Here is a 13068-nt window from a genome sequence, read left to right as displayed (position 1 = left end):
TTCATCTTTTTATAAGACTCCATTTAGCATCAATTTCTCACTATATTATAGCATATTTATTCAAGATGATAATTTTACTAGTGCTTCCAGCATTATTTTTCAGAAATGAAAATGAAATTTAATGCCGTCTGCTCTAAAAATTTAAGTTTTTTATTTCACTGTCAGGTAGTTTGAATGTACGGGTCAAGATGATTAAAAAATACCATTATTAAAAGGATACCCGTGCTTCCTCTTCCTTGAAGCACTAACAGTTTCTTTGTTGACTATTTCCCCTTCCACTTCCCTTTCCACCTGAAGCCCCAGTTCTGTCGTATTAACACTTACGAACTTTCCTTTTCTCTTTCCAAGTTCAAATTCCCTACTATCTTCCCAGGGTATCACTTGCACAATTCTTGTCTTACAGCTGTTTCCTTTAGCAAATACAGGAGTAAAATTGCTCCTTATGGTAATATTTTCAGGTTGCAAACAATCAAATGAATATGCAGAGGCTCAGAGGGACAAAACAGCAAGTGGGAGGAAAAACTCAGCCTCTCTTAATTTAACGTCTCTTCATCTGATTTAGTGATACCTTGAGCTGTTAAAACAAAACGTTTACTTAATCCATAGCTGTCATCATACCTTCAGAGATAGATACGTGCTTATGCAGTCTCTCATTATATTTAATAATACCTCATAGGCTCATTACGCTGATCTATTTGGTGAACATGAATGGGCCTACAAAAATTTGTATACATGTGCATAATACAAGTCAAACATTATACAACTACAGTAACAAACTATATTTACAGTGTATCTATGGCATAAACAAATCTACTTCCAGTATTTTCAATTCATAATGCAGATCAACACACACTATATAACAACACATAAAATATCATGGATTATTGATTTTAGCCAAAGAGCAGCATCTCAAGTCATGCCAAAGTTTATTTTAAAAAATGTTCTGACTGCCACGTTTTAATCACTGAGAATCAGCCACTTCTTTATATTCTACAGTCCTTTGACACTATGAACTGTGTTTATAGAATCTGAAATGCATGCAATACCTGCTAGTTTGGTTAATTTTATTTCTTACATTACTAAAAATACTTGTTATAAGCTTGTTACTTTTAACAATTACAGCTTGTAGCTTAAATTGCTGAAGTTTTGTTAGTATTACATATGGTGCTATACGTGTAAACCTAATATAGACCAATAATAATAAGACTATGTTGTGGCAAGAAGAGGTTTGTTGAAGAGATATTATCTTGTATTAGATCAACTTGTATAGCTAGAAAAATATATAGGCTTTCAAATACACGCTCCCTCCTTCATGTCTTAGAACAACCTTGCTTTGATTATGACTAAGCTACTGAGTCTACACCTCTAACAGGACATCCAAGCTTCAGACACTGCTAGAATATATTTAAAAGAAAGACATCCCTCAACGTCCTCACCTTAAGAGGCAAACCAACCTCAAAATACTCAATACCTCTATTTTTCTGTATCAAGTATATACATGTTTTAATAAACCAAATGGAATGTATTTTTCATGCTTACTTTGCAGTATTCTGAAACTTGAGCTTTGCTTCTCTCTTCTCATATATTTTTAGACTGAATTTTAGGAAATCAAGTTAGGCCCCAAAACAGGATTACTTGTAACAGTAACTAAAATCTGCTGAGAGCAGTGGGATTTGCTTAAAATTTGGATTTCAATAGAAGTCAAATGCTTATTTTTATTGAAATGGGGTTTTAAATTTGTGCTACACTTGATGCAGTTTTGACTGAACTCTGAAGATTATGAAGCTGCCTAGTGCTTGAAGTTCAAAAGCTTTTCTATAGCAGTATTTGAGGTTGTGTGTGTTTTTTTTTTTTTTTTTTTCCTGTTAAGAATCTATACATTCCACTAATTGGTAGTTTCTCTAGCTAATGTACCTAGTTGTCCATCACTCAAAGCAGTTTCATATTCCCTTGTGCATGTATATGCTATAATTCATACACGGATTCATGTTTTGAGAATACTCAATACTTAATACTCAACACAGTACTGATCCCAAACACTGATTTCACAGACCTTTTGGTCAAATAACTGAAAACACTTTTATGTAACAAAGAAATACCAATATTCCTACAGTTGTAGAGGAAATAAAACCAGATTACTGCTAATTTTAAAGAAACCATGGCCTAAACACTCTCCTTTCACAGTTCTGCTCTTTTTAACTTAGCTTATCCTGCTCTTTAGGAGAGGTTCATTTTTTCACCCTTGCATACTAACCTCATCAGGGCTGGAAGCCTGGTAAGTTCGATTTTCATCGCTGAAGTCCTGATCCACCTCTGCATATTCTGTTTCTCCAGACACACCAGCCCGGGATTCATATACTGGGGTCACGTTGTGGCACAGTGCAATGGCCTTCACCGCCTCGTGTATCCGACTGCTGACGCTCTTGCGGACTTTGGGTGCAGACGACTGAGGTTTCCTGGATGGTGTTGAACTTGTACTGTTTCCACTGTTCTGAGAGTGTACCTTTAAGACCCAACACAATGATAAGCAAAACGAAGACCAATAATGGAAGCAAAATGTGACTACTAACATATGCATATGATTGCTCCCTTTACAAAGGTTGATAAATGATAAGGGGAGTAACCATTTATTTATTTTATATAACCTACTGTTAACTCATTCAGTTTGTGATTCATAAAAACTCTCATCTACTTTTCTGTAGAATAAATACTTAACTGTGCATTTGTCACCTCGCATTTGTAGTCAGATTTCAGTTAACAGAGCCTGAAGACAATTGAAAAATGTGAAACGAAAAGACATACGCAGCAAAAGGTGTGAACGGGCTGACTGGATTCTCCAGGACACCCTGATTCCTCACTTCGGAATTTACCTTCTTCAGTGACCCACCTCAATTGTCCTTTACATTCTAATAATTATTTTTTAAATAGTATTTGCGCCAGAAATCAATTGGATGAGTTCAGAAATGCCAAAACAAAATTGCAAGGGTGATGTTTTGTTTTTGTTCTTCCTTAGTCTCTTTGTCACATTGCCTACATTCAGACATTGGAAACTCCAGTGCCATTAAACTAAAAAAACCCCACCTTTTATTTTAAATCTTCAGCCAAATCTCTGTATTTTAAAGACCACTGCATTGGTATGGAACAAAAGAACAAAAGCAAGCTATCATTATTAAGTATAAATATTAGGAGTCATTAAAATACAACTATTGCTGATTTAATTTATAACCTACACAATTTCTATATTATTTGTGAACTAATACAGTTTGTATGCTTTTGTTGCAGGCTGAAATTTGTTTGTTCTTACAAGAATTCAATAATCTAATAAAATAATAAAGCAAAATAATAGATTGACACATATCTGAAGACCACATTACTATTGCCTAACCAGCAAACTAGCACTATTTTAGGTTTTCCTTCAGAAATGCTCAAGTATATGACTGAATTAATCTTTTAAGAGAAAGTACTATGTAGCTAGTATAACTAGTTGAAAACAACATGCTTCTTTTGGGGCTTCAGTGGTGGTGTGTGTTTTTTTTTTTTTTAACTTTGTTTTAAGTTTTTTTATTGTTTTTTTCTGTTTTTTTTTTCTCCCTATGTTCCCCCCCCCCCCCCCCAGCACATTAAATATATCAGCAGTACTACCAAACACTCTTCACTCCAGGGTAACTCAGAAAACCTCTTCAGAAACCACTCTTTTTTTTCCTCCTAACTGCAACCTGCTGAACCGTGAACATTCTGCCCATCAAATTACAGTGTTGTCTAATAAAAGGTTTAACTTTCTGCTCATCTGGCACTGCTCTTCAGCTACTGCTTTAAACCTTTGCATTTGCATTCTGCTAACACTGATGCCATTACAGCCACAAATAAATTAAGCTGATTTACTCCTTCTGAATTATGTTATGTTTATTGATGCTTGTATAATTTAATTTCACACAAATTCCATTAAAGATTATGCCCTCTATCACAAAATGCTTCCAGTGGGGAAATATAATCAGGTTATAATAGATTTGTGTGTTACATTAAGATGACAATAGTTTAGTAGGTCCACTGTAATAACAAAACAGAACACAAACAAGGGATAAAAATCAATGTCACACAAGAACCACTGCCTAGCTAACTGGCAGCTTCTATTATCATAGATTAAATAAAAACCTCACCATACTTTTTCAGACTGAAACAATTGTTTAATAGTTTCTTGTTTTGTTACCAAGACACATTCATTTTTCTGTTTAAAAGAGTTGCTACCAACACACACACAATTAAAGCATTATTTAAACATCAAGTAGTGTTATATAAAGCTGAAAAAATAGGAAGCTCCAAGAAAGTTTTCATCATCTACAAGCTTAAATTTGGCAAATCTTTTCCCACAAATGAGGGGAAACAAACAAACAAAAAAACACGCCACAACAACAAGACTCCCTCACACTTCTTACTTCTTTTACTTCTTTAAAAATTTCAGTGCCAAATATGTCACAGTTACTAAAAACTTAAATTAACCATGGGTACCACTCACTAAATTTTACAGCAGTCTAGTAAAAGCTGTAAGCAACTAAGAATTCCAGGAATTATGCAATTTTGTTCAGATAGCATATTATTTAACTGCAAACTACAAAAATAGCGTTAATAAGTATGACTCCTCCAGAAAATAATTGGCCCTTAGTCGTCAAACTCAGTCAGACCTAGGTGTGTCAGCTCAAGACTGTCAGTTAATATTATTTATTACTACAATTATTACTGTGAATACCCAAACAATCTATTATAACAAAACTATCTTTGGGTTATTTTTATACACATTGTAAGGTAACAGTCATTTCAGTAACCCATTCTGAACCAGATTTGGACTGCTGATCTTTAGGTAAAAGAGCTCCATCCTCATCTCAAGGAATATTATTGCATCTCAATTACTCACTGCTGTACTGACAAAGGACTATGATGAAGTGGGAAATAATAAATAAATTGAAGTTGCAAACTAAAAACTTGAAATGTACATTGCTTTTTCACTGCTTTCCTTCCTGTCTCTCTTCCCAAAAGTTAAATAATTTTAACTGAGTCCAGTTCAAACAGCTACTTTTAAATTTTTATTTTAAGCAAATGAAAAGGGAGCCATAGTTCAAAATAGAGCACAACTAAAGATTCAAATAAATCGTTGTTCCTACAATCCTTTTATATGAGAAAATGAGGACACAGACAAGGAGGTCAGTCTACAAATTAAACTGGGTCAGCCAGTCATGTTTGTGTATCCAAGTTAACTATGGAAAAGAACTTGTATATAAAGTTTTATTATCATACTGTAAGCAACATACGGAAATTTTAGTTAACCTATAATATATATCCTCTTCTGTCACTTTTTTCTTTTTTATTTCAAACAATAGAAATAAAGAAATAAAGTAAAAAATCCTTCCTAATCTCAGAGTAGAATCAGGTGCCTAGAAAGGTTTGCAGAAAGCACCCAAATAGTTTATTTATAAATAGATATATATATAGGAGACGCAAGTGATGCTTGCAGAATTCCACCTTCCTCCTTCATCCCACAACTGACCTACAGGCAGAGAGCCACAATCCTCTTCTACACTGTCCAGACCAAGCACTTGTATATCACACGAACACTTTACTCTCTTCTTGGTTATACCAACTAATGTGGCTTTCCAATTCTATACTTCATGAATATCTCCAAAGATACAGTTACTGTTTGTCTTGTTCTGGACACTTGTAATTTGTAGTCTTAGTAATAAATAGCTTTCTCTTAAATGATTTAGCAGGAGAAAGACTGCACTGCAGAGACAGTTTAACACAGATTTCTGTTAGTGGGGAACAGAAAAGTAAATTCCTTCAAGTGGGTATTATGAGGAATTTCAGAATCAGGAGAGAACTACATATTGTCTCACATCTTGCCCTTTCATCTGTTAAGAGACACCTATAAATGAAAGAACTTTCATAGAATCTCAAATTTCTAGGCATAATCAGTAACAACAATGCTTCAATGCTGTTAAAAAAAAAATCTCAATATTAAAGGTAAACAATCTATTAAATGAGATACCTGTGAATATGAGTTTATAATATGACTCTGAATTTCATCCATTGTGTCTGTTCCATAGGACACAGTACCCAGGTGGAGGCGCTTAAATATCATCTCATTCTGTGTAAGTGTTCCTGTAATAAAGAAGTAGTATGTCACAAAGCAGCAAAAAATACCATGAGAAGGCCACAGAAAACCCCCCAAAATCTTTCTTTTGGAAAGAAGGAATGAATCATTAGCTAGCACCAGTTTAGTTAATTAAAGGAATGTTTGTGGAGAAAGATCAGATTTAGTCATACTAGAAGAAATCACTGGTTCCACCTCCAAGCTGATTCTCCCAAAATACTAATATACTAAACATACAAGCTTGAAAAAACACAAACTTTTCTCTTCATATGAAAGACAGAAAATGCAGTATCTGGATAGAACTGTCCCTCAAAAGACAATGCAAGAGTTTACATCACGTATCAGAAAAAGCTAAAGAAAAAACAACAACAATAAAAACAACCAACCAAAAAAAACCCAACAAATAGCACACAAAAAAACCCAAACAGAAAATCAAATTAAAAAAAAACCACCAAACCCCCAACATTCATACATCTATCCCGTACTGTGGCACATTCAGTGTTATCTAGAGTAAGTCATTAAGACCTAACATCACTTCCAAATTTGATGGATTTAGCCTCCAACCGGAACAAGCCAGAATGAATGAAGTCAGTGTTTTCAGAGCTCACTTGACATTTGTAAGAAACTACAGGGTGTCACTCCTGGACTGACACTTTGCATCCACCTCTGCCAAGGAGTTGCATCCTCCGGTTTGGAAAAGCTCCAATTGAGGCGTGGGGGCTTCAGCCTTCCATGATGGGGCACATCAGGCAAAAAGAGTCGCTACTGCCTTGCTTCCCCTGGTCAGCTCACCAAAGATTACTTTGATAATGGCCATTCATAACCTTTTTTTCTATGGTTACTTAGCCGAAGTGAAACTAATAGAATATAAACTCATTGTTATATTTAGCCATACAGTTTTGGGTCATTAAAATATATAAATCTGATGATAAAAAAAAAAAAACAACATAGTACCAACAGTGACATTCATAAAGTTTCTACAATATTCTTAGTATGGAGGATGTGATAATTTTCTATAAATAAAAACTGCAGAGTAAAATACTTCATATAATTTTATTTATCTAGACAATTTTTATACTGTGTCTTTTTCCCAGTATGCCAAAACAGTAAGCCAAAGGAACAGAGAAGACTAAAATAATGATATATGCTATAATTACTATCTGGAAAACAGAACTGTTTGGACAGTTAGCATACAGTTTATACATCCAATCAGGGTAGAACCATCGGTGATATTCAAAGATTCAGCAAGGCTGTAAGAATCTCATGTCTTTCTTACTTATTCTTGAGATATCCACCACTCCTACTCACTAGTAATATCTGTATATTGACAATTCATTTCAATTGTTATTCTGTCATTCTGCACTATCAAACCATGTCTTCCTGTATTACCAGCATGAGATGATCATTCCAAATTCCCCCTCTACCACAAAAAAAAAAAAAAAGACACTGCCCATTCGCTCTTTCATATATGTTTTTGAGGAATTTTTTCTATAGTCATATTATTTGAGTTTTAAAACATACTTTAAAAATGTTTATGTGAAATGCATTAATTGTCCATAAAATATCCATAACATTATCAAAAATTCACATGAGAAGAAGAATATTTCCAAGGGTGGAAAACAGTCCAGGAAGACAAAGTTCCTGATCTCTAGAAATAAAAGTCTGAATTTTTTGGTTACTTTTATACAAGGGATAAGAAAATTATTTTTGTTTTACAGTAATTATACGAAGTCATGAGAAATTACTTCTTCTGCCTTTAGAAGCTGTACGTATACTGAGACCTTTAGTTAAATTTGTTGGTTAGAAAAATCCAATCCCCGTTTTGCATGAGAAACACAAAAGTTTCCACTAATAAATATGAGAGACTAAAATTTCCATACATATAAAAAAAAAAAAATCAAAACCCATCCACTTTGTTCAATAATGCTTATTGCAATAAATTTCCAAATAACTCTGCACCACTTTCCTTACTTTCTAGGCATGCTAATATCTCTTCACTGCCCTTAGCTTTGCCAAGCCCATGAATTAAAATAAACATTCCCTAGGAGTCATGAAGCTAAATGTTACTCAAAACTTGAGACAGCAGGTGACTGCCAAACATGCTTCCCACTAGTTCTGTAATTGCTGCTTGGGAAAACTGAGCAGGAAACAACATTAGACCTATGATTATTGTATGGAAAGATTATTTCTTCTGACACCGTTAAATGCATCCAACTCCAAATCATGCTTGGTGAGGGAAAGGTAGAGAGGTTGAAAATTTTTGTGTTTTCCTCCAACCCCTTCTCAGCAAGCAGAGAAGAAGAGCTGCTGAGCAGAGAAGCATGGTTTTTCCTATCTTGCAACAATCAAGAGCCAGGGAAGGAAGTTTAGGGTGAGAAGAAAGAATCAATTTGTAAAGACGTGGAAATAAACAAACCAGCAATCCTAATTCAATACTTGCATCTTATACATTACTTATATGATCCTTTCTATCACTACGGTAATAGGAAACATCTATGATGTACGGAAAAAAGGCTGCAAAATTGTAATAAAAAAAAAAAAAAAGGACAAAGAAAAAAAACAGTTACAGTTTGCTCATCCTTCTTAAGACTAGTGTTAGGCTTTCAATAATAGTCAGAATAACCTGATGTGCAAGACAAATACAGGTCGCTGGATTTATGAAAGTGATTCCAAAAATTTCTGCAAAAAAATAAACCAAAATACACCTGTTTTGGTCATCCACATGGAAGGTAAATTTCACAACATGCGCAAATTAAGAATTTACTTCTAAATTCTCCCAACGGATAAAACACCAAAGTGGGACAGAAACATTCCTGACAACTTGTTCCAGACATTACATTATGCCAATCAGTCATGTTATAATTTTAGCAGCAATTCTGTCTCAAATTTTAGTCTTTGAGTTGAAGACTAATACACCTTGACAAAACAACACATCTTTCACTTTATGACCCAAAAATGCAAGCCTTTCAAACATCTAGAGGTAGATTTTCTAATATAATATATACTACTACTACTACACATACTTAAACATTGTTCTGGAATGTAGGCACCACATAACAAAAATAACCTGACAAAAAGTCAGTATAGAATTGTTAAAAAAAATATTTAGAATATTCTTTAATGAAGCCAAGAGCCTCCTCCAATTGTATCATTAAACACAGAGTAAAGCAGGCAAAGAGGAAATTGATTTCTAAGAAAAAAGTCCTGAAGGCATCATTCCCTGGGTGGCAACATATGTGATTCCCAACAGAGCAGTAGATTTTTTTTTTTTCTCCAGAAGCAGATGCAGATCTTTCTGATCCAATATTATTAGATCGTAATGTGGACCAATACCAACAATCTAAAAAGGCCGAAACAAAAACCCAAGAAAATACATACAGCAGAAGAATTACTAACTTTGTGAGATTCTGGGAGGGTAACTTTCCATAAAATATGAATACTTCAAGCTACTTGCTTAAACAGATAAAAAGCCAGTATAAATGCAAACATTTCTATGTAAACTTCAAGGTTGATTAGGCCCAACACTCTTAATAATTATACTATTGCTATCAATCTTGAGATGCAAATTCTTTCTACGAACCCTGGAAAAAAATATGAATTGGTACAGAATGTAAAAAAAAAATTTAAAAACTCATGATAAACACATATGCAGAATATGTCTGCTCACTCAGCTGCTCCACTTAGCATGAGGTCATAAACTTACCTACCACAAAACCTCAAACCAAACAAACTCCAATACAACCCATTAAGAATAAGGGTAAAGAAAGAGAGACGAGATATGTTTATTCTTTCCTGGGCAGAAGGTAACAGTAGAAGCAACAGTTAACACAGTTATGAATAACAGCAGCTATTTCCGCTGTGCCTCTGCCTCCTGTAAAAAGGACAGCAATACCCAAGAGCAGTATCCCTGCTCATTGGATAGACCCTGTATTTTCAGTCAATGGGAGTCCAACAGAAGCCACAAAGTAAGGATTCCTTTGACTGTTTTACTCTGAGTGCATGTCTGGAAGCTTCCTGTAGGATCTCTCCATCAAAACTTTCCTCTCTTAGCCTGCTCTACTCATCCTGCAACTTCAGTAGTCCTAAAAATCATAGAGGTAGAAGAAACATAAGGGCAATAGTGTGAATATACATTCATCAAAGCGAAGTGAGGAGACATTAAAGAATGCTGATGGAATAACTACTCTTTATCTGCGGCAGCTTATGTCAAACAGATAAAGAGTACATTAAAGTATACCTTAAAAGATTAATTTTCAGAAACAATTACTGAAATTTGCTGTTCTAATAGTACATTACATTAGGCACATTTAATGAAGAAGCCCATATACATCAACCTCTAACACAAGGCTTTTTCACAGAAAATCAAGAATCCCATTGCTCTATGCATCTGTTCAACTATATCTGTTAAGTATCTCATTTGGTCCAAACACCCGCTAAAATGTTAATTACAGAACTCAAATACAACTGTATGCATTAGTAAATAACTACGCTTGGAAAACTGTATGCATTTGTTTTAGCTGAATACTCTGGTAGTTGTCATGAATGGCAGGTTTGCCATCCCACACCCTAAGCAACAGAAATGTTTAATAAATATTGCCAAATATCTTCATTTTTCTTTCACTATTAGAATCTTGTCGTACCCTGAAGAGGATCTCACGCTCAGCTGCCGTTGGAAAATGCTCGAAATCGCTCCTCCCATAGTTGCCCCTCCCGCCCCCTAATGGCTGATGCCTTTCTGTCAAACTTAGATGTGATTCAAGTCCAAACAACATGGCGTTTTGGGTAACAGATGCTATAATTAAAATGTGAGTCCTAAAAAACCTGTTGTTTTAGTGGGTGTTTTTACTAATGGCTTTGTTCTACATGAAGATAAAAACTCCCTAACAAAGGAATTAATGTATTGCTTTAATAGGCTGCACCCTGAGTTAAGTTTTAAAATTTATGAGTTCTCTGCAGCATTGTTCTTTAAACAATGGCATTGTCAAATGCAACCAGTGAGAAGATTAAAGTTCTCCCAGCAGATTAAGTACAAATTATCTGTCCTCCTGTTTCAGCATCATTTGTTCATTTATCACATAACGGCTAGTATTTCTGGTCAGTGTCAATATGCTCTGCATCCTTGCAGTTAACAGATGTCTTCTCTTGTCGAATGAATTACTTTATGTTTCACGCACTGGTGGCCGCAGATGTGTCACTATAGCAACATCATTAATTTCAGATCTTACCGGAAACATGCACTCCAATCAAACCTAATTATACCACATTGCTTTCTTGTCCCACAATAAGGAAACTATAATGCAATTATTGGGATACTTCATTTTCTATTCTACTGTGGCAAATGAGAGCGCCACTGTGATGGACGCTTCTTGTCAAAAAGCTTATTGATGAAGTACAAACCCAATTTACAATCATACAAAGGACTACCTTGCAATTATGTTCGTAATGCAATGCTCCTTAGACTCAACAACTAATTCTAAACCATTTCCAGTGAAGCTTGGGCTACAATATAAGACTTTTGTAGGCAGTTCTCTGGATTCCCTTTGTTTTTCAATATGGAGAAAAACTTCTACCTGTTCACATTTAACTAGACCAGCCCTTTAGTCCTTCTTTTTAGTAGCACCCACTTGGACAGACAGCTACCAAACTGCCTCTCTTCTTTCTCCTCTGACAGCAAAGCCCTAACTGAGCAGAAAAATCAACTGCTTCACATGACTGTAACTGAAAATTCAAGTGAGAAAGTACTGGAGCCAGCTCTCATGAACAGTGTATAATCACCCAGTGGCAATCATGGATTAACTGTACAGATTCTGTTCACTACATAAGAGTATGTTTCACATTTACGATAAAATGCAGAATGAGATCAAATGTATTCAGGAAAGGAAACTGGAAGCAACTACTGAGACACTCAGGTAAAAAGTACATTGGCTACATGTCAGTCCAGAATTAAAAACAGTTTAAAATTTGGAGGGCATTTAAGACTAATAAAATTGAGCAGTGTTTCCCATCTCAATCTGAAGAGTATGGTCTGCAAAGCCACAGTCACTGTTCTGAAGCTAGTCACATCTGCTGGACTCCAGGCTTATTTTCACTTATATAAGCCTTGATCTAACACTTGGGTAAAAAATCACACAGGGTGAGACTGCTGACTGTTGCTCCAAAACATTTTGGAACCACTGCCCTAAAATACTGCTTTTATTTTCATTTTTACATCATTAACTTACAGAACTCAGTAGACTTCAGTACTCTAAAAAGCCTTTGAGGTTGAATGCTTACAGTCTTCCAAACTATACATAAACACATTTGCTGCTAAAAGTCTTTTGTCTGTTTAGCCCTTTTTAAGTACGCAGCCTGAAAGGCTAGAACAGAAGCGCTCCTTCTTAAAATTAAACAGAACTACTATGATTGCAAGTGGCATGATGTGGGTTGAAAAACACCACCACTACCACAAAATTAGAAGCAAAACAGGGTTGTTTCTCTTCATATATGCAAATCAATAAAATGTATCCTTTCAAAGTTTACAGATGTAATACAGTATTTTTTCAATTGAAAAACCCAGTATCACTAAATTATATGTTGCCTTTTTTTTTTTTTTTTAAGGAGAAAAACTGTTTTTAATTACCGTTGTATTAGGTTAAGTGTATCAGTGGTCTTTATAGAAGTAGAACTCCAGTAGCTTTTTTTCTTTTTTCTTTTCCAAACCATCTTCTATTTTGCCAACAAGGTAGTAAGTACATACAGCTTGAGGAAACAAAGATAGTACACTGATCCTCGTGTCGTGCCTCAGAATATAAACTGGTCACCAGAGTCAGAATATAACTTCTGTAATTGTAGCGTTAGATGAATGAAATCTCAGGATTTTATTTCGCAAACCTCTTAAAATTTTCCATATAGTCTAACTATAAGCAGAATACCTCAACACTTAAATC

General features: G+C 34.9%; 1 protein-coding gene across 13 annotated transcripts in view; it reads right to left on the bottom strand.

Moving 5' to 3' along the window:
• The window catches only part of ATP9B (ATPase phospholipid transporting 9B (putative)), a 164539-nt gene that overhangs the window by 28564 nt on the left and 122907 nt on the right, over positions 1–13068 (bottom strand). For all 13 annotated transcript variants that reach the window (XM_065052257.1, XM_065052250.1, XM_065052248.1 and 10 more), the window contains 2 exons: positions 6038–6150; positions 2255–2503 (listed from right to left, as the gene is read on the bottom strand). In XM_065052257.1, the coding sequence (XP_064908329.1) occupies positions 2255–2503; positions 6038–6150 (362 nt within the window). The remainder of the gene's footprint in view (positions 1–2254; positions 2504–6037; positions 6151–13068) is intronic.

Source organism: Columba livia, chromosome 2, assembly GCF_036013475.1.
Source record: "Columba livia isolate bColLiv1 breed racing homer chromosome 2, bColLiv1.pat.W.v2, whole genome shotgun sequence".
NCBI lineage: Eukaryota > Metazoa > Chordata > Aves > Columbiformes > Columbidae > Columba > Columba livia.
This window is presented reverse-complemented; position numbering and strand designations above follow the sequence as displayed.